The following is a 24016-nucleotide window of genomic DNA, read 5'->3' on the forward strand; positions in this document are numbered from 1 at the left end:
ACTCATCAGATATACATATTACAAAAACATGTGGACGTGACCGGGTCCTTGTTCATCCCAGAAATAAAAAGGCACTGCTTACACCTTTATAAAATAATCGTGTACGCATCTAAGACTAAAATATCAATCATTACACATCCAACATCCAATGGATTTAGTGTAAAAACGTCTTAAACAGTCAGAGAAAAACATGACCTTGTGCAAATCCAAGATACAGAAGTCGAAAGATTGTAGATTCATGAAAGTTTGTCACAACTATTTAAACATCTGATAAAATCCCGTTCTATAATGTGCAGGACATCCGTTCATTAGATAAAATTATAGATTTGAACAGTTTCATTTTGCGAAATCAACGAATAAAATGACAAACTATATATATTCAGATAAAAAAAAATGTCTGTTGATCAGGAAGTTTATACTTACTATGTTAACAATAGTAGATAACAAATAGTTAGTATGTACCATACATATTGACAAGGAAGTATCGATAATGAACAAACAAATAAAAAATGATGAAAAATGTTGTTTTATTTATCATAAAGGTCATAAAGTTAAGAAAAATCGTGCCTATAAAATATCTGTAAAGTTTCAGAATCACAAAATTAAGCTTTGAAATTTTTTTCAGCTTTTTATTGTTAAAAATTGTCTACGGAAAAAAATCAAGTTGATTTAAAATTATCCACTTCTTTGCTATAACTTGTAATTTATAACCTGCTTATGTCAGACTTATATTGTATTATACAAGTTACACATTAGATAAACTTACACCGTATATCTTGAATTTGTATTGTTGTATACTTCAGTAAAATTGAAGTAACGATTTTTTCTGTCGATAGGAAAGATATATGATCTTGTAAGTGTGTGTGTATATTCTCAAAGCAATAAGGAAGAAAGAACAACAATTCAGTTCTTCTTAGAATTAATTCTTGTCAGAAGGTTCTTATATTGGAGAAAGTTTTACATTGAAAGTAAGTAATTCAAATTATGAAGTCAACACACGTTTTTCAATAGTATACACTCAGGTTTTCGTCGAATGACCTGCCTACAATTGAACTAAATTAATCAAAGACTATAGAATTAATAGATGTCAATAACATATTCAAACAACTACGAACCGCAATGTTCCAATTTAAAAATGGATAAAAATCTAAAACAATTTACTTTTTATAATGCCGTATATCTCATTGAAATCACTTTCTATATAACATTCGTGAATAGTGGTGAGTTAACAGTATGAGACCCCTTCTTTTATCAGAGAACGTTACCCAAGATCCCGACCAATCAAAGAAACCAGAAATCAAGTCGCATAATTATTTACGTTTTTTAGTATGCTAGTTATGGGGCTTTGAGAAATACCAGTCATAACTCGTATACACATGGATGAAAAGGGACCGAAGGTAAACGTCTCTGAGATAGCAATCTAACGACTCCAAAAACCAAACCATCTAGTTTTCAATCACCTTCAACAATATACATACACCCCTATAAAATTGACCAAAACACATTGAGATATAACACGAGAGACCATTCATGAAAAAATTGATTTATTGCAGACACATAGGCATATTGCAGACATGTTTCGTGAAATCTAAACCTGTCCCTGTCTTTAATCTCGATCTGTATATATACTGAGAAATAGTATACTTAAAACGCACAATAAAATCTGTACTCGAACTTAATTCTTGTTACTGATAATGATCGAATGGCTGAAAAACAAGATCCCAAGCATGAATAAGACAAGCATAACAATATCGGATAAAGATAATGTTCGTTGTAAGTAACAGCAAGCTCAAAATATTTATCCAGTCAAGATTGAAACGGAAACTGTGACGTCTTTTACTCTTATATCAATTGCTATTCTTCATACTGGATTCTATACAGCAAACTAATAACAATAGTGCAGATGTAACCTTGTTAAATGGGAAAAACAAAAATGTACAGAATAACAATGCAGAATAACAAATTGAACATTCTAGTGTTGCTTAAAACTATCAACAACTAAAACAAAATAACGATACCAATTTTACTTATGTTACTTACCAAAACAAAACACCAGACATGATATTTGAACAATAGAAAACAGCAGATATCAGATATGATATTTGAACAATAGAAAACAGTAGACATGATATTTGAACAATAGAAAACAGCAGATATCAGATATGATATTTGAACAATAGAAAACAACAGACATGATATTTGAACAATAGAAAACAGCAGACATGATATTTGAACAATAGAAAACAGCAGATATCAGATATGATATTTGAACAATAGAAAACAACAGACATGATATTTGAACAATAGAAAACAGCAGACATGATATTTGAACAATAGAAAACAGCAGATATGATATTTGAACAATAGCAAATAGCAGATATCAGATATGATAGTTGAACAATAGAAAATAGCAGACATGATATTTAAACAATAGAAAACAGCAGACATGATATTTTAACAATAGAAAACAGCAGATATGATATTTGAACAATAGCAGAATTAGATAATCTTTATCAAGCCCAAAAATAAGATAAAGCCGTAATCCCTCTACGAGGACAATAGTGTAAAACAATAGACTTATGATATCTATCATGTTAAAAATGTAGAGAATATATTTCTGATTACAATGAAATGCCGGTTTCACAAACATTCGAAATTAAGAGCATCGAAAGAGAAAAAATGTTCGCATCTCTTCAAAATTAAAACATAAACGCTTGTCAAAATTATTTTTATTGGCAATGAAGTAGCAGTAAAACTATTACTTATAGTGGTGAGTCTGTCAAAAAAAAACTAACATAAAAAAAAATAGACACAAAACTCTGAAATAAGAGTACTCGTAGTTACTGAACACACTAGTTCAAAGCTATTTGCAAATAATAAATAAATTTGTGTTCCCACACTATATTTGATTTTCCCAGTTGATTTTTTTTTAAATATTAACATTGAGTTTTGATTTTATTAACCAAAGCTTTATTCCAAATAATAACATTTAAGTTTTTTCACATATATGTTCACTTAGAGTGGCTTATGTTCCAAGATTTGGCATGGGAGTACAGAAATATGTTCATTTATTCGACTATAAAACCCTTACTAATTTGGAGAGTCTGTCACCTGGGATGTGCTGGCTGTATAAATCCGCAGCTACGTCTGATCGATGTGGTTAAAAAAATAAGTCGGAGAAGTGAAAAACCCTCATGGGTCGCCGGTTTAAAACACCTCGTCGTCGTTACGATTGACGTTAAATAAAATTATTCGTGTAGGTCAAGTGCCGTGCACTATGCACATTATATTTTACTGGCATAAAATATCTGAGGGGTCAGAAGGTGGCCTGTTGCAAGGCAAACTGTTTGTACGTACTGCGTTTTTTAGGAACAGTCCAAACTTCCCTCCCTCCTTTTCGGTTATGTCACTGTCAATTAGAAGTTAATTTAGATACCAACCATTCAATAAAAGTGAGCGATTAAATGATAAGTGTATTGAACCATAATTGAAATTTAAAAGATATATCGATATTCATCAAAACATTTAGGGATATATTGTGAAAAGACATAAATGTATAGCTAGGATAGCGGTTTGCACTTGTTATCATTGTTTTTAACAACAGAAAGCTTAACCTCAGATCAAAAGCGTTTTATACTGTATCGTCATTTTTATGGCCCCGCAATGAAGTTGTCGGCGTCATATAGTTTTACCCTTGTCCGTAATTCCGTAATTCCGTCATTCCGTTATTCTGCAACAAACCATTATATGGAGTTTTTTTCTAAATGCTTTCAGATATTGTGCTGATTTTTGATATGTGAGTGAGCTAACCATGATGAGTAACAGATCAGTTTAAGTTTCGTTCCGCTCCGCTAATTTTTGCCAAAATTAAGGGTTTACAAATTTGAAAATTGTGGAAAATCACAGTTATATGGACATTCTTCTATACGCCTCCAGATCTTGAGCTGATTTTTGATAGGTGAGACTACCATCATGTTTGTGTCCACATGTGTTATTGAAATTGCAGATTTTTCAACTTTTTGAGACGCGGGCCATTCGTGTCACTTTGAAACATCTAGTTATATGTTATTGTTGAATTGCTATGTCTTATATGGCCTAAATAGATTTGACTCCCGAACAATATACAATGTACAGGGCCGTAACTAGCCTCTTTTAATGGTGAGATAATATATAATCGGCGAGCGTAGCGAGGCGAAAATTTTTTGGCGAGGGGTCTTGGGGCCGCTCAAGGCCCCCAGAAGCTCTTGAGAAAAATAACGCAAAATCGTGCATTCTGAGCATTTCTCGGACTCTTTCTTACATAGAAACGCAAATAATGTTTAGCTATTTTTTCGACAATATTCTTGTCTCAAAGCACAAACATAGATTCATCGTTATTTAAGACTTTAAGGTTTTAGGGAAAACATTAAAAGACCGATATGTAGGATAAAGCAACAATCGTAATTCTCATAATCATTAATACCGGATCTTGTCTTGTATTGTGCTGACTTGTGATTTTTAATGACTAGATTTAAATATCGTGACAGTGCAGTAATATACTTTAAGTACTGTACTAGTACTGCTCAAGTCGACACTTGGGACCATATTTACCTTGTTTTATGGTATTTATTATTCTTTCATTATTGAAAACCCTCCAACAACTATCAAGATGAAGAACAGGAATAAAAACTTTGACCATTGATCATTTGTATTTTTTTCTATACATTGAAAATTTAATATCTTAATCAACAACAAAAAATCAAAAAAAAAATCTATATCATATACCCAAGAGCCTGTGGTTTAATATACAAAAAAAGGCAGTTTTGTATTCTTTGATATCAATTTCAATATCAAGTTCAATTCAGTGGCGGATCCAGAACTTTTCCTAAGGGGGGGCCGCTGACTGAACTAAAAAAGGGGGGGTGTCCGCTCCAGTCATGCTTCAATGATTTCATATATAATCAACCAAATTTTTCCCACGAAAGGGGGGAGCGGCCCCCCCAGGCTCCCCCCCCTGGATCCGTCTATGCAATTCTCCAAGCAGAAACGACCATTTTTTTTCTGTGTCCAGTAGCATCGTATATTCTTAAAATATTTTCTCGCATAAAGCTTGAACATCGGTGGACATGCAACATTACACAGTGATTGTGACACGTTTACAAATGATAATCAACACTCAGACTAGTCATTAAGTAGGACAATAAATGACCAAAAGACAAACCTGGGACACAGAAGTACAAAATAGACCATCAACTTTGAAAACCAAAAGTAAAATAGAAACATGGATTACGAAAAACATGCAGGGGCGACATCAGAAAGTGAAGAGAACTTGCTTCTTGCAAGACACTTTCCGTGAAAACATTTTGATATGAAGACAATTTTTTTTATTATTATTAAATTTAAAACATGAAGCATTTGCCTTTTGCCTCAATGTAGTTACGGCCCTGATGTAGAAAATAGTTCGAGAAATTTATATTTCAATGTAAGCAGGAAATAAATAGAAGTATAAATAGTCTCCGGATGAAATTGCTAGTTTGATCTTCACTTGAAACAATTTTCATCATCCCCGCTTTTTCGCCCGTACGTTCTAAGCAACACGATTCAAAAACTTCCTTGGACAAACTTACAATCTAGTTACGTTTAGACCGAAAAAGATCAATATGTGATTGATATGGTATACGTCGTTCTTTTTTTAGGGTTGATAACAGTCTTTGTTTGAACTGACTAAGAATCGTGTGGTAATTTTATTCTCTAATTCGTATTTAATGATATAGTTCTGTGGACAAATTAGTTTCATGTTAGTACATTCACAACAAAAAAATTTAATATAAGAATTTTACATGAGTAATTTACATAATTTTACCTGTAAAAGGTAAAAGAGAATTATCATACACAGTTGTATCCCCTGGGCGTTCCTTCTCCTTTTATCTCAACTAAAGATAAAATATCTACGTCGTCCATGTTAAATTGTTTTTATTTCAACAGCACATAACAAACATATCATGGATTATTTTTTTGTCTCGCTATTCTAACAAGGTATTTATGATTATTTCGCTTTTAAAACATGGATTTACAGAATTTCTTTTCTCTTCATCTTTTCATGTTTTCTTTTATTTTTCCTAAAGAAGATTGATATAACTGCTTAAGGATTGTTGAAATGTTAAATATTTTTATTGCTTTGTTATCTAATATAAATCTACATAGATGTGTCATATTTGTCCAAACTTTGACCAAAACAAAGAAAAATTACCACATTATTTATCGCTATTATGTAATATTGAACATGACATGGACAAATAAATAATACAGGAACAATAAATCTATTACCTTGCTGAAAGCTATTGTAAAACTTTTCTTACATAAAAAAAGATATTAATATATTCGAGGTGTGCTCTTCGTAATTTTTTTTTTTTTTTTTTTTTTTTTTTTTTTTTTTTAAAGTTTTCATAATATCTATTAACAATGAACAATTAAACTCATACATGTATGTTACGTAAAACAAATATTTCAATATTTGAACAAGATTATTTATTATTTTATTAGTACTGAAATCACTACATTTTATGATAACACATGTATATTAACATTAATACGTTAGCTCGGCTTGTAGTTATAACCTTTGAAATAAGGCTAAATAATGTCTTAGTTGTATTACTGTTCACGAATCAGCTATATAAATAGTCGTGAATATCTCGTACTTCTCGTCACTTAATAGATACATGATATATACCTAAACAGTAACAATACTCATGATTTTAGAATTTTATTATGCAGAATGAAAATAAACAGTGGAAAATTATCTTTTTCTCTCTCTTCCTATCTCTCTTTCATCAGAAATCAAATAATTAGTGTATGTTAAGTCCTTAAAGATAACCAAGATGATTCATTAGTGTCAATTAAACGGACATTCCTCATGTTTTCCCTCTGAAATTATCGCGGATATCCTCATTCATATTCCTATGGCTGTGATATTTGCTACTGGATACGACTTTTGATCACCTAACGGGTGAAGCGTGGTCAGCAGGAGATCACTATCTACTCGATACAAAATGTTTCATTCTATTTGGAGATCATGCTAGACATGTTTATAGACTGGTCGTCGTTTTATTATCGAAAATTGAACTGCAACCAACATATTGTAAACATTGATATTCAATGCTATGATTTCGAAAATACCGGCTTAAGAAATGAAAGTGTGGCTGTTTTCTGCCCTTTGGTCGGGTTGTTGTCTCTTAGACACATTCCCCATTTCCATTCTCAATTTAAATATTACACATTTTCGTGCAAAGTCATGTCCAATTTTGTGAAATAAAATTTTTTTAAGTAGCAATTTTTGTCCTAGCTTGCAATACCAACTTCTTTAACTTCAATAACATCTTTCGTTTGATAACAGCGACAGGTAGTTTGTTTACATTCTTTTGTAATATAACGTGAAATCAATAGCCCTAATCTTAATTCAAAAAGATTTAATTGAAAACTTCAAAATCCTTTTTATACAAAATACAATTCAGAGTGAACGAATGATGAGATAAAGATGAGGAAATATACACACAAAAAGTTCGTCATAATTTCAATTTTTCAATAAAACAACAATAACTACCGTTTAAAATACGTATTTACTTATTTAGAATTCTCGTTTAAATACCCGAGAGAGAAAAAAAGATACTTATTCCTGAATTGCTTCCTTTTTGCAACATATCGAAAATCCCATAAACTTACATTATACATGTTAGTGCTGTTAACAGCTTTAACAGTAATGTTTCATGCAAAATCCTTTATCATAACTCCTATTTTGACAACTTAAAAACTTTGAAAATCTGACTGTTGACCCTTTTTTGTGAATGTTGCTTTTTGTCAAAAGTTATTCCTGAAACAAGAAAGTATCTCTCGTCTTTCAAGCTTTTTTTATAGTTAAAAAAGAAGACACAACTAAAACCTACAAAAAATAGATTTTAGATGAATACTTGAAAAATAAAAACTCTCACTTATAATAATACTCTCACGTCATTCTTCTACTATCGAACTTTGTGACGAACTCAGACTAGCGTTGAGATCCTCGTTATTTGTTTATTTACCCAGTTGTTTATAATACTTTTCTTGTTGTTTTTTTTTTCAGCAAACACAACTTGTAAAGCATGGGTGCATGTAAGTCATGTTCTCGTGTCATCCTTGTACTTATTAACATATTGTTTTCAGTAAGTATGAATATGTATCAAATTTATCATTACCAAAGTACAGGTGTATCTATATCAAAATTGGTCGTAAGATAATTCATTAATCTACAGCGGTGTGGTTTATATATATACGTGCATGCTTTAACATCCACATGCTTTCGGCAAAAATATAAAAAATATAGAAAGTGTGAGAATCGACACACATAACTTTTAACCGTTTCATCCTACTTGTCTATGCTTCGGTTACTGTTTGTATTTTTTAAAGGGAGGGATATAGTGTTTCAAGTCTTGACAAATTTCCTACACGCAATCACGCTCTATAACTTTAAGAAACAAAAAAAACAAAGGCACAACCGTTTTGGTTAACTGGAGTATAAGCATACAGAAGTTATCAAGAAAAGCATGAATGATTGTGTTTTGGTACTTTTGAAGGGTTTGCTTGCCCATTTAAAAATATGATGTTGGTGACATATCTTCAGAAGATTTTGTTAAAAAATGACCATTTGTTTTTCAGTCAGGAGGAGGGGCATGAGGGTTTTTTTTTATTTTTATATGGAATACTTATATCCACCTGTTGCTAGGTGAACGTATTTATTTTCAACTTTTGTACTCAAATATTTCCTGTTTTTTCAGCAGAAAAATATTTTTTTATTGTGGATTTGGCACAGTTATTCGCTTTCTTCATTTCTAACCAGGCCAAGATATTCATTTCCAAACACCATTCTGAAAATCAAATCACTAAATTGTATACGTCTCATTTCTAGATTCTGCATAACTTGAAAGTGTTCCAAAATGATATTTTTATCACGTATCCACACTTGTGTTTTAATTTATATATTCAGCCTCAATTTACATCTTAAAGGTTTTTCCCTTGTGAAGAAATGTTATAGAAGAAGAAGAAGATGCTTTATTTCCATAAAATGGGCTCACAAGGAGCATGATATAATATCATTACAATATTATTATCATTTTTACAAATATAATAAACAATACAGTATACATAGTCACAAACACAAATAAGAGACAACAGTCTTCATGTATTATATATATATATATATATATCATGTATAGGAGTATACCAAAAACCTTCGTCTCAGGCACACCTCTAGAAAGTAACAAAAAAGAACACTGTGTTATATAGGAGAAAAAAAACTAGAGGCTCTTAAGAGCTTGTGTCGCTCACCTTGGTCTATGTGCATATCAAACAATGGACACATATTGATTTATGACAAAATCATGTTTTGGTGATTGTGATGTGTTTGTATATCTTACTTTACTGAATATTCTTGCTACTTACAATTATCTTTATCTATAATGTTGTACTGTAATACCACTGTCCAAGGTTAGGGGAGGGTTGGGATCCAGCTAACATGTTTAACCCCGCCACATTATTTATGTATGTGCCTGTCCCAAGTCAGGAGCCTGTAATTCAGTGGTTGTCGTTTGTTTATGTGTGACATATTTGTTATTCGTTCATTCTTTTATATAAATAAGACCGTTAATTTACTTTTCTCGTTTGAATTGTTTTACATTGTCACATCGGGGCCTTTTATAGCTGACTATGCGGTATGGGTTTTGCTCATTGTTGAAGGCCGTGTGGTGACCTATAGTTGTTAATGTCTGTGTCATTTTGGTCTCTTGTGGACAGTTGTCTCATTGGCAATCATACCACATCTTCTTTTTTATATTGATACACAATTTAACCCCCATGTCAAATTTGCTCTAAATGCTTTGGTTTCAGAGTTATAAGCCAAAATCTACATTTTACCCCTATGTTCTATTTTTAGCCATGGCGGCCATGTCGGTTCGTTGGCCGGGGCACCGGAAACATTTTTAAACTAGATACCCCAACAATGATTGTGGCCAAGTTTGGTACAATTTGGCCCAGTAGTTTCTGACACAATCAGAGGAGAAGATTGTTTTAAAAGTTAACGACGACGGACAACGAACGACGAGGGCCAAGTGATGAGAAAAGCTCACTTGGCCCTTTATCACTCTGATATTAATCATGATATATAATTAAGATATGAATTAAGAAATAGATGTAAATATATTGCAATTTTAAAACAACCAGCTTACTGCTGGCATGTTTGTAGACTAACAGTACGTCAGAAGTGGTGTTTATCTACGCTTATACCTAATGTAATGAACTCGTGTTAACTATCGTGTTATAAAAAAAACAGAAAGTGAAGTGTACACCAATGTTCATATTTTCATTTTACAGTTAATTGGAATAGCTTTGTTGGTTGTTGGAAGCGTAGTACGATGGGGGACAGATCTAATGAACCAGTATCTATCGGATGTGTATACAGACTTTAGAAATGCTATAAATGTTCATGATGATTTTGAATTTAACATATCAGATCTGCTTGAGGATGTGACATTGAGCTTTATTGTAATTGGTGCTTTCTTCTTCATCATTGGTATTTTAGGATGTATAGGAGCATGTTGCACAGTCAGACCAATGCTTATATTGGTAATGTATACAATTAGCCATTTCGTTTTTATTTTATTCATTTGATCTAGTAATCATTCTGATATCTTTGATTGTGATTTTGATTCGTAATGATGGAAGGTAACATATATTTCCGACACTTACAACTTTCGAAGAGATGACTACATTTTAACTGTAGAGGCCTTGATTTAGTACATTCCCTGTAAACAGCAGTACAGAAATGAAAAGAACTACGCTAGTCTAGGAATATCGCATGTGCAGATTTTGCTCGAATATTGTTAATTAGAATTGAAAGTTCACTATAGGAAAAACGAGTTCATTTCTTCTGTTCTCAAACGGACATTCTGTCAACTTCAAAATATAAAGTTATTCTTTATTTCAAGTTCAGTCTAATTGATAACATGTCACCAAACTTTGAATTGATATATTGAGAGGACATTATCTATATAGCAGAAAGGAAAGTTAAATGATAATGCTAGCTTTTTCTTCATTATTCGCGATAAGCGTTTGTATGAAGTCACAACTAAATAAAGAATCGATGCGGAGAAGAGGCCAGCAATTGGTTTTACGTAAGAAAGCCTATATTATTTGATCTGCCAAACATTAAAAATGGTTTCAATAAAACAAATCAAACATTTTGCTAATGTCCGATTCAAAAAACTTTAATTTGAATCAGTGAAATTATACGAAGTCTGATTTGATTTGACTTTCCTAAAACCAAATATACTAGTAATCCCACAGTCTGAGCACTATGTTGTTATACCAAAAACAATTAAATTTATTACGTTAATGAATATAAAACTGCAGTTTTATCATGTTTGTATAATAATTTATACAAGTTTTATCTTTCAGTACGTTGTTATTTTGTCCATTTTGGTGTTAGCTGAAGTAGCATTTGTGGTTGTCCTGTTCGCTGCTCAAAACAAGGTAATCAATGTATATATTAACAACGCGTTTTAACTCGAATCCCATGAAAAGAAAATACGACCAACATTATACAAATTCCGACGACTACAATCGTACAATGTCATGACAACAACATTATGCTTATCAACATTAGCATATATCACGCATGTGTGTCACGTTATCATAATGCTTCCTTTGAAAGAATAATACACACAGTTCTTGTTATTGTTTGTATTTATTTAAAACTCTTATTTGGTGTTTTTTTCAGCTATTTGTATCCCCTTCATCAATGACCAGAGTGTATCGTTTTAAGATTTTTTTTAGCTATTATGTCTGTTTGTTTTGTTCACATATCGTTGTCAATATAGTGGATTTTTCTGCGACTATATCATAGACGCGCGCGAGAGGTTTGGCTAGCTAAAACAACCAGGTTTACATCACCCTTTTCTACATGTTTAAAAAAATACCTGTACCAAGTCAGGAATATGACAGTTTTTATCCATTCATTTGATGTGATTTATCATTTGATTTTGCCTTTTGATTTAATAACGACTCTCTGTTTTGAATTTTCCTCCGACGAGTGCAGTATGTTTGTTATTTTGCTTTTGATAAAAACTTAGATAACCATGAACAAATGGAGATGTTTGTTAAGTTTACGTCAAGCAGATAGCAATCTAACGACAAACATAACAAATATTCATACAAAGGGCGACAATTGGCACATGTCTATGAACATGTCAAGCCCTAAATCATTCCTATTGTGAAACGTTTTGAACAAACTAAATTGTTAATAGAAACACACACAGAACTGCCACCAACAAACAAAATTCTTCAAAGAACAAACAGTGTAAGAAATTACATAAGACAACCACTGACAAGGTTCCTGAATTCGGGACAGGCACATCAAGGGGTGGCAGTATAGCTGAAAGCAGAATAAAAACAGTTCTTTCAAAAAAAGATTGATAAAAGATCAATTGGGAAAGGCATTACTCGGCTGCTATTTTGCTTTCTAATATCAGATAAATATGCTTAAAAGGTTAAATCGTCTCAAATACTTATGTAAAAATAACGTCTAAAAAATCAAGACATAAAATTTCTTTTATCTAATATGATATATAATGATATCGTTTGTCAAAAATCTTGGTTACTAATTCTGCTTATTTGTATCAGCCACTCAAATTAATCCAACATTTGTTTGTAGTTTGACGAATGGTTGAAGAAGCCTTTCAAAAAGACATTAAAAGATTACAATGGTACTGATGGTACAGATGCTGTTACTTTAGGACTTAATTTCATCATGACACAGGTTTGTGTAAAATTTGTATTGTTAAAATTTATATTTTTCATCGGTATGATTGTAATGTCATGATAAGTATCATTAAAAAAAAAAAGTTCTCCATAATTTTTAACTTAAAGTAAATTTCTGATAAAAGACATCAGAAGATTACAGATTTCACAAATTTTCAATTATATTTGGACTGTCGGATTAGCATCAAAATCAAACCGAGCAAGACTCGGAACATCGATAAGGTAAGCATCTCTTGTTATGCGCGTGTCACCCGCCCGAATCAAGATACAGTAAAAATGTCACGAATGGGAATAATACTTTGTATTATATATACTAGTAACCATTCTAGTGTTTTAAGATATATAAAAAAGCAAAAAAAAAAATCTCGTTAGTTAAGACACATGCACATTGTTCAATTTACATGTTCGTGCACGATCGTGACCGTAATACCTCGAGTTCAAAACCGTGCTTCCTCATAATCCTGTTGGGATGATTATGTGTGGACAACATTCGACGTGCAATGGAGTCCACATAAAGTTAAAATGCCAGCGTGTTGTTTGTCAAATGTGAACGACGTGCAATGGGTCAATAATTATACTACTTCTGAGAAACGGAAAGTTGACAATGTGAAACAAATAGATACTAGTTTGAAGACGCCCATCTATGTCAAACTAAGAAAGATTTTTAGAGGTAAATTAGACGCATTTTGAAGAAGTAAAAAATGTGTATCACTCAACTTCTATAACTTCTTAATTATTTTATCTTAAGGTTTAGAACTAAAAAGTATCTTTAACTCACATATAGGTAAAATACAGGCTAATAGCATTAAGGTTTACAGCGCAGATCACCCAAGGAGACAAAGTACTCACCTTTTATTTCTTCTAATTCTAGTACGACTGTTGTGGTGTGGAAGGCTATGGAGATTTTAATGTCTCGACACATTGGGATAAGGAGTTTCACAGCTCTGATGGAATTACTAAAACCAAGTCTATACCGGCAGTGTGTTGTAAAGATGTAAATAATACGGACTGTTGGCAGCACCCAAACACAAATAATTCTTATATGGATACGGTGAGTATTTATCTTAAGTTTTACATGGATACGGTGAGTATTTATCTTAAGTTTTACATGGATACGGTGTGTATACTTTTATGTTTATAGCATACCAAGTATAGATATGTTTTTCCTCTGGCCATGGTATATTCTGTTTATCTTTTGACCATGGTTATTTATTTTGCCATGCTATTTTCTGTTTTTCCTTTGACTATGCTATTTTCTGTTTTTCATTTTACCATGATAAATTCTGTTGATCATAGTATTTTCGTTTTTTTTTTTCTGTTGACCACGGTATTTTCTGTTCACTTAATCGACTTGTCAGTTGCACCATGTGCGTCGTCTCCCGTTTTTTGTCGAGCCTTCGACTTTAGTCGAAAAAGCGAGACATAACGATTCTACATTCCGTCGGCGGCTTCTACAAATATTCACTCTGTGGTTAACGTTTTTGAAATTTTACACTATACTGGATTTCTACCAAACCTGGACAGAAGCTTGTGTATGATCATTAGATAGTATCCAGAAGTAAATTTTGTAAAAATAAAATTCCATTTTTTCCGTATTTTACTTATAAATGGACTTAGTTTTTTTGCCAGAAAATATAACATTCACTCTGTGGTTAAAGTTTTTTCAAATTTTAATAACTTTCTTAAACTATCCTGGATTTGTACCAAACTTGGACAGAAGATAGTATCCAGAAGTAAATTTTGTAAAAAAATAAATCCTTTTTTTTTCCATATTTCACTTTTAAATGGACTTACATTTTCTGCCAGAAAACAACATATTTACTGTGTGGTTAAAGTTTTTTAAATTTTAATAACTTTCTTATACTATTTTGGATTTGTACCAAACTTTGACAGAAACTTGTTTATGATCAAAAGCTAGTATCAAGAAGGAAATTTTGTTAAAATCTTGTACCTGTGTAACTATATTTTACTTATAAATGAACTTAGTTTTTCTTCAAGTTAACATTTACATACAGTCTGCAGTTGAATTTTTAAAACATTTATTAGATTCATAAAAAGTAAAATCACAAAAATACTGAACTCCAAGGAAAGTTCAAAAAGGAAAGTCTCCAATCAAATGGCAAAATCAAAAGTTAAAACACATGAAACGAATGGATAACAACTGTCATATTCCTGACTTGTTACAGGCATTTTTTAATAATTACATTAGATGTATGTTTCATTATAATACTTTATTCTGATTGGCTAACTGCACATCACGTGTCATTCCTTAAGCAATTGCATTACTCAATAAAACTTTTCATTCATGATAACACGTGGTCCCACAATAAAGTGCACAGGTAAATTAAATACGAAAATTTATAAAATTCGTGTTTTCATGATCATAGCTAAAAAATGTAATTATAAGAATTGAATGCTTCTTTTTGTAACTTCATATGGTTGTAAAAGCGTTGACCGTGCGCACATTTTTAGAATGAAGCGCTACCGCGCTTCATATAAAATGTACTTCGGTCAACGCTTTTACACCCCAATGAAGTTACAAAAAGAAGCATTCAATTCTTAAATGTAGAAAATGGTGGATTGAACCTGGATTTATAGCTAGCTAAACCTCTCACTTGTATGACAGTCGCATCAAATTCCATTATATTGTCACCGATGCGTGGACAAAACAAACAGACACAATAGGTAAAAATGTCAAAATAGCCTTACGGGTACAGCAGTCAACATTGTGTTATCATCTTAATCACTATAAAAACAACAAATGTAACCTGAGCCTACTGTGTTATAGTAGTCTCAGATATAACGAAGAAGCACAAAAGGCATACATCAAATTTAACATCCTCAATTTGCTTATATTATACGATTTTATTTATCTATGTAAAATGCACCCATCAAAGACGGAGGGTTTTAAGTACTGGTGTAAAATTGCGCGTTTGAAATGCGCACAGGTAGACATGAAATAATTTTGTCGTTCAAAGTATGACGGGATACAGTCACGTAAAATAGATATAACAAAAACTGACTTAACAGTAAAAGTAATAATGATAAATAAAATAATAGTGTTGTTCAAAGTATGACGGGATACATAAGTACAGAGTCACGTCAAATGTATATCACAAAAAAACAGACTTAACAGTAAAAGTAATATTAATAAATATAATAATTTTGTCATTCAAAGTATGACAAGATACATAGGGGGATACATAAGCACAGAGCTACGTCAAAAGGATATCTCAAAAAACATACTTAACAGTAAAAGTAATATTAATAAAGACAAATAAAAGAATAATATAACACGTTATTATAAACTATCCTGGATTTTTACCAAACTTGAACAGAAGCTTCTTAAAGTCAAAAGATAGTATCTAGAAGAATATTTTATATTGATTTTTCCCTCATTTTTGTTGAGCCAGCGATTAACAGCAAAAGTAGGCGAGACACTGGGTTCCGCGGTACCCTTACGATTTTTTTCTTCAGATAACTAGTCAATTGGACAGGGTAGTTATAAATAAGAAAGTATACTGATAACAAAATGTTAACCCTTCAACAAAAACTGATGTCATGAAAGTGAAGGAAAATTTCAGACATGAGTATTTTTTTTTTAAAATAGTCCTGGACACCATTTTGTTACCGTACACTTATCTTTGTTATTTTCAGGTTATCTAGTGTTTGGTTTTATCTAATCGACAACTCGTCGTATTCTTCTCTGCTAAGTATCTTCCTATCTTAGTATGTCAACTTAAATTGAAATAATTCAGATACGGATAATATTAGACAATCGGAACATTTATCTAATTGTTGATTTTACCTTAAATATTGGCTAAATCAATAAAATCAAATGAAAAACATTTCAACAGAATAAAAAATAATAATAAATGATATCATTATATGTTCCTTTGTTTATGCATATTACTATTTCAGTCCTTAAATTTTTAGTTTTGGTAAATCCGAACAACATACTCCAAATAAACATGCTAAATGTAATGTCACATCTAAATGTAATGTCACATCTAAATGTAATGTCACATACCAACAAAAGTAATATGTATGAGCTCATTTTTAAAGATTAACAAATGCATTTAATAGAAATAACACTTGATTAAAAGAGTAATTAGTGTCTACTTCAGGTTATTACAAATACAAATACAAGTTATTGTCGAAAACTTTCACAGAAGAAAAGCAAAGAGAGATTTATTGAAATCAAGTCCTAAAATTGTCAAGAAAAATGGCGAAAATATGAAATCAATTATATGGAAGCGCATATGGTACACCCCTTGTAAAGTTATTTTGTTGCTAATAAGTCGGAATTATTAGTTATGTTGTGTGTTATAAGCTGGAATCTAATCAACATGTGGAGTCAACTTGTCGGCATGATGAAGAAATAATTGCATTAAAATGTCGACTTACTAATATAAATGTAATGACATAGTAATAAGAAGTCGACATGATGAATTCAACTTGTTAATTGATTAAGTCGACAACTTGTTTATTTGAAGATAAGGTATAAGCACGTGACTATTTTGGAAAAACATAGGTCTATTTATAAATTGATTTCCATATTTCGTTTGTTTAATATGCTTCGGTTGTGTGAGTTATTTTGTATGAAAAGGGGGAACGGCAGTCAAATATCAGAAAAAAGTACAAAAAAATAACAATATTTCGTACATTAGGGGATATACCCCCACCATTTAGTCAGGCCGTTTATTTTCCTAAGTTCTCAAATGGATTCAGTACTATACTAAATTCGTGAGATTCCCAGGAACCCTCTCTCTTTGCCTGAGATTGCTGTTGACTCTAAAAATTTCAAGATTTCAAAATCTGTAGATGCTTTATCTTGATCTAAAAGATAACTCATAAACAACGATACACGGTTTATAACATAAATGGAGATTTACAAATTCATCAGGACAAACAAGTTTTATTTGCTGCAAAACAAAACTCTCAGAATTGTGCTTCGTGTCTTTTTTGTTGGGATATACAAGTTCCCGGCCATGTCCACTCTGTGTATTATTTCTATTTGTATCTATCTGATGCGTTAAGCCTTTTTCAATTGATTTCTATAGTTCATTCTTATGTTGTAATGTTACACCACTGTCCAAGGTAAGGAGAGGGTTAGGATCCCGCTAACATGTTTAACCCCGCCACATTCTAAATGTATGTGCCTGCCAACTGTCAGGAGCCTGTTATTTAGTGGTTGTCGTTTGTTGATGTGTTAAATTTAGTCCTGGTATCTATGATGAGTTTATTTACATATCTGTTTTTCGTTCACTTTTTGTTCATTAATAAGTTCGTCAGTTTTCTCGTTTGAATTGTTTTACATTTATCATTTCGGGGTCTTTTACAGTGGACTAGCCAGTATAGGCTTTGCTCATTGTTGAAGGCCGTACGGTAACCTATAATCGTAAATTTCTGTGTCATTTGGTCTCTTATGGAGAGTTGTCTCATTAGCAATTATACCACGTCTTCTTTCTTTATACTTATATGAAAAAAAGAAGATGTGGTATGATAGCCAATAAGACATCTCTCCAAAACATACCAAATCACTGAGAAGTATGCAGCTATATGTCACTATATGGTCTTTAACAATGAGCAAAACCCCATAACGCATAGTTAGCTATGTAAGATCCCGAAATGATAAATGTGAACAAAAAAAAAGGAGAAACATAACAATCTAAAAGACGCCAACGCCGACGCCATTAATACCGACGACTGAATAAAGATTTGCTTTGTCTCACTTCCTGGACATTTATGTCGCAGACTCGACACAAATCAAATGACTAGTACTTTATTGTCAACAAATGGAACACTTTTAATCATCTCACACTCAATTACAGGGAAACAACGGATAATATATGTTCCAATTGTCGTATCCATAATTCCTTCCGCTTTTTCTCAAGTATGACCTACCGCATTCAACCAAATAACTGGGTTTGTAAATTCACGAATAACACGACAGGTGACTCACTTTGAGCAGGATCAGCTCACTCTTTGAGATCATCGACAGATTTTGCTGAATTTATATTGGCCAGTAATACCGATCTATTGAGTTATCCAGCTACAGCTTATTTTTTATGGTTTTTGTTGTGCTGTGACACGGCGGTCCCAGGTTTGGGTTAGGAATGAGCGCTCACATACATGTTTAACTCCGCCACATTCTTCATATGTCTGTCAAAAGTCAAGAGCCTGTAGTTCAATGGTTGCCGTTGGTTCATGTGTTTCATATTTGTTTTTTGTAAATTGTTTTGTTATAAATAAGGCCGATACATTTTTCGTTTGAATTGTTTCACATTTCCACGTGGTGGTCTTTTATAGCTGACTATACGATTTGTTAAAGGCCGTACGACTTCCTGTGATTGCTGACATCCTCTTTATCTAAACTCTGGTAGTTAGTTGTAACATCACATCTCACAACTTTATTGAGTAGTGGCGTCGGCGTCTTCGTCATTTAGATTGTTAGGTTTCCCGCCGATGTAGTTTTACATGTCATTTCGGATTCTTTCATAGCTTACTATACGGTAAAGGTTTTGCTGATCTCCTTATTTGTTGTTAGCTAGCGGATCCCTCCTCGTTCTCTTCCTTCGATATAATTTACTGCGATTCTACATAGATACTAGGGAACAGGACAATATTTTTTTGCAGTAAGTAAAACTGTTTTGTAAATCTCCATGAATTGTCATAGGAGTTAATATTTTAGATCATACAAGATTAAAAAAGATGTTTTTTTGTAGATGCTTTGATTTAATAGATCAAAATAAAGCATCTACAGAAATAACCACTTTTTTTTTAAATCTTGTATGTTACAGAAAAATTGCCTTTTTACAGTCAACATTACAGTTGTGCACTGACAGCGGCAATCTCATACAACAGAAGGTTCCGTTGAATTCTTCACGAATTCATCATTATACTGATTCCATTTGAGAACTTAGGAAAATAAACGGCCTGACTAAATAGTGGGGTATATCCCCCTTTTGTCCGACCTATTGTTATTTTTTTAGTACTTTTTGTCTGATATTTGACTGCCTTTTCATACAAAATAACTCACACAACCGAAGCACATTAAACAAAATGAAATATGGAAATCGATTTAAAAATAGACCTATGTTTTTCCAAAGTAGTCACGTGGTTTTACCTCATCTTAAAAAAAAAAGTTGTCGACTTATCAATGAACAAGTTGAACTCATCATGTCGACTTCTTATTACTATGTCATTACATTTATATTAGTAAGTCGACATTTTAATGCAATTATTTATTCATCATTCCGACATGTTGACTCCACATGTTGATTAGATTCCAGCTTATAACACACAACATAACTAATAATTCCGACTTTGTAGCAACAAAATAACTTAACAAGGGGTGTACCATATGCGCTTCCATACAATTATGTGCCAACTAAATAGAGTTAAAACAATCGCAATTATAAAATGTTGATGTAAAAAAATTCACACACGCAATTCTGACTTCTATTATCAATATTAGTCTTTAATGTTTAGTTACCCATTTGAAACTGTTAGGTTTGTCTAATCGATGACATTGGTTTAGTTTTCTATATTTTTTTTACATTTTTGCGAAGTAAAACTATATCATATTACTAAAATTACTTGATATATTTATATGTCGCAGGGCTGTTATGATGCTATCAAAGACTGGTTACATGACAACATGGAACCACTAATAGGTACCAGTGCTGGAGTACTAGCCATTGAGGTAAGCTAATGACTGGTTACATGACAACATGGAGCCACTAATAGGTACCAGTGCTGGAGTACTAGCCATTGAGGTAAGCTAATGACTGGTTACATGTCAACATGGAGCCACTAATAGGTACCAGTGCTGGAGTACTAGCCATTGAGGTAAACTAATGACTGATTGCATGACAACATAGAACCCCTTATAGGTACCAGTGCTGGAGTACTAGCCATTGAGGTAAGCTAATGACTGGTTACATGACAACATGGAGCCACTAATAGGTACCAGTGCTGGAGTACTAGCCATTGAGGTAAGCTAATGACTGGTTACATGACAACATGGAGCCACTAATAGGTACCAGTGCTGGAGTACTAGCCATTGAGGTAAGCTAATGACTGGTTACATGACAACATGGAACCCCTAATAGGTACCAGTGCTGGAGTACTAGTCATTGAGGTAAGCTAATGACTGGTTACATGACAACATGGAGCCACTTATACGTACCAGTGCTGGAGTACTAGCCATTGAGGTAAGCTTACATGTATAATCATGAACAAATGTAAAATCGCAAAATTACCGATCTCCGATGAAAATTCAAAAACGAAAGTTCCTAATCAAATGGCAAAATCAAAAGCCCAAACACATCAAATGAATGGATAACAACTCATATTCTTGACAAGACAACTGTGACATATCGTTTGGCCAACACGAAAAAACTATATAACTCTTATAAACGAGTAGGAATTTAGACAGTTTGAATAAAAATGAGTGGGTGTGCATGATTAGACAAGGAATTGTTGGTATACTTTTTGAACAAAAGATCCAGAATTTTTTAAAATATATATAAATCAGTGTTTCCATAGCTATTGTCCATGCAATTGGTCAACATTTTACTCCTCAATATTTAAATGTAATATTTGGTTCGATCCTTTGAACATAAAGGTAAATAGACTTGTCAATAAAGTTGTTAGTATTTGAATTCGAAGGTTCATTTATTCCATTCTTTCTAGTATAGTCATGTTTTGTGAGAGTATTTGAATAGTAACGTAGTTGTTTGCATATTCTATTTATAGATAATACTTGTTATATTTGCCTGTGTGGCTTGTTCTAAAGAGAGAAGTAACAAAGAAGACTATGAAAACGATAGCTACGGTAAACCAGTGATGGACGATCGGTCTTATGATGCCATTAGAGCATACGAGAATCAGGGATACAGGGGACCACATCATAACAGACAACCATATAATGGATATGAGGATAGAGGTTCATATGATAAAAGAGGACAAAGAGACAATCGAGGGTACCAAAATGATGTTCCGAGTCGACGCCGAGATAAACATTATTAGAGTTTGGAAATTATGTCTATTACTTGTCAAGGTCTATTGCAAAACTACTTACAGTAAAAGTGCAACAGATCTGTAAACTTTGTCTTGCAATTTACCAAGTATAACATTTTCAGTACTGTGAAATCCAAGTCCAATGGCCATAATGATAATAAACCAGGACAAATGTTTGGCGCAGTTTAGGAAATAGTTGATATGTATTCGTTTACACAAAAACACCGTACTGTTTTAAATCATTAAAATCCATTTGTATCATCCATAATGAAAACTGTTCTTCCAATTTCGCTATTGAAGCAATGTTTGAAAGAAATCTCTAGCACTGTGATATATAGTTCATGTGATTATATACATATTAAAATCATTTATTCCTCTACAAAAGAAATTGAAAGACTATTCATGAACTTGTTTAATAGCTTAATAGATTATATTACCGCAAAAAGTTGAATGCCGGAATATCACCTTTGAAGGCATCAATGTTCCCTTTGGATTTGTTAACAAACAGATTGCATACGTTTTGCTAATGTACTTTGAATGGAAAGAGTTTTTATGAAAGCAATTAAACTTTTTTGTTTTGTTTCTATCAACATCTTTTGTAGTGATTATGCTATGAATTTTGTAAATCATTTTTTTTAAACCGTATGTTATACGAGAAGATATTTTTTTGGGGGTTATTTTGGCCTTGTAAATTAACTGGGTGATGTATAATAATCACAAACTTTATCATTCAAATCGAAGAGCTTCCATAACAGGGAATGTTTTCCAAGGATGGTTGACATAATTTGTCTGTTGCATCATTAAAGTCATGTCAAAAGAGAAGTTTTTTTCCAGTTTAAAAGAAAAATTAAGCTTATTTCAGAAATATTTTTGCTAAATTAACATAGATTTGCCAAAAACTATTATTAGCCAGTGAATAGTAATATGAAAAAAAAATAGATGTGGTTTAAAAATCATGTACTTTTCTCCCTATTCTCTTTGGTAAATTGATTTGATTATTATATAAAAAATAAAGCTCAGCTTTTCTGTGAATACTTGAATTAAGAAAGTACATGTATGAATTTCAGACTTATATATTTACAACAATAAAGAGTATCGGAACTTTGATAGTTGTAAAAAATATCATACGATTGCGTTGTAGCTGACATGGACAGTGAAAAGAGGAATATGACTGTTTTTCCTTATCCTTTCAAACTGTATTATCACATCGGAGTATCTCGATCATAAAACGCAGAGGGATCCGAATACCGAACATTTTGTAACAATTCGCCGTTTCAGAATCTAATGCATCCTGGCTAATATTTTTAAAAGTGTACACCAAAACGTCGTGATTGGTTAAAAATGTCATAATCAATGGAAATTCAACCAATGACGTGACGTTATTTTCATTTTGGGATACGAACAAAGAAATTACCCATGATTCTTTAGATTCTGAAACGGCCAATTGGTTTGTCAATTTCGATCCGAATCTAAAAGAGGAATTTTGATTCTTTGGAATCACACCCATAGTTTATACCTATACCCACCGTTACAACCGTTTCGATAAATTGCCCCTCGTGATTCTGACCCTTCCGCGGATTTCTGATCTAGATACCCGGTGTATCATTGTTTTATTACATATTTTGTCTCTGTGTTAGTGTGAATGTTAATAAGCAGAAGTCATTGTATTGTTTTGTTTTTTCTTCAATTAAATGAAGGGAACTGTAAATAAAAACACAAATTAAATGATGTACTTTTACTTCGTATGAAATCATCAAAAACATCCCTCAAAACAAAACAATTAAACCAATCAGTATACTACTAGATTTTCTTATGTACAACTGTTTATGATATAGCAGGAGATAGATACCTGAGTCTTAGTTAAAGATTCCGTCAAAATTGGCAGTTTGAGATTCACAGCATTTGCGTTGGTGTTATACTATATACATAGTTTATAGTAAAGGAAAGACAACCCAAATGGCAAAAAAAATGGCATTAATGCAAAGTTGGCTGGCCTTTTTTTTTCTTTGATACCAAATAATGCTTTATTGTATGAATATTTTCACCGACTTAGACTTTATGACTCAATGCAGCAGAATATACCATGTTGCATAGATTGGTTGTTATTTTGCGTCCAGTGGCAAATATTAAAAGCATATTTATATCAGAACATGTAAATGTAATATGG

At 32.3% G+C, this 24016-nt stretch overlaps 1 protein-coding gene across 2 annotated transcripts; it reads left to right on the forward strand.

Moving 5' to 3' along the window:
- The first annotated feature begins 828 nt into the window (after positions 1-828).
- On the forward strand, positions 829-22300 carry LOC143080807 (tetraspanin-3-like). Of its 2 annotated transcripts, none has more exons than XM_076256862.1 (8): positions 829-968; positions 8096-8174; positions 10378-10629; positions 11461-11535; positions 12716-12820; positions 13694-13873; positions 20447-20530; positions 21586-22300. In XM_076256862.1, exons 2-8 carry the CDS (start codon positions 8115-8117, stop codon positions 21856-21858), a joined length of 1029 nt encoding a protein of 342 aa, XP_076112977.1. In that variant the 5' UTR covers positions 829-968; positions 8096-8114; the 3' UTR covers positions 21859-22300. The 2 variants fall into 2 exon arrangements, with proteins under 2 accessions (XP_076112977.1, XP_076112978.1); XM_076256863.1 differs by lacking the exon at positions 829-968 and adding an exon at positions 5918-6015.
- Positions 22301-24016: the final 1716 nt, after the last annotated feature.

The sequence above is a fragment of the Mytilus galloprovincialis genome, chromosome 6 (genome assembly GCF_965363235.1).
Source record: "Mytilus galloprovincialis chromosome 6, xbMytGall1.hap1.1, whole genome shotgun sequence".
Classification (NCBI taxonomy): domain Eukaryota; kingdom Metazoa; phylum Mollusca; class Bivalvia; order Mytilida; family Mytilidae; genus Mytilus; species Mytilus galloprovincialis.

Coding starts and splice junctions, on each gene's coding strand:
- LOC143080807 (XM_076256862.1), top strand. CDS start 8,115: ATGGGTGCATGTAAGTCATGTTCTCGTGTCATCCTTGTACTTATTAAC. Junction 12,821..13,693: donor TTAATTTCATCATGACACAG/GTTTGTGTAAAA, acceptor TTCTAATTCTAG/TACGACTGTTGTGGTGTGGA. Junction 13,874..20,446: donor ATAATTCTTATATGGATACG/GTGAGTATTTAT, acceptor TATATGTCGCAG/GGCTGTTATGATGCTATCAA.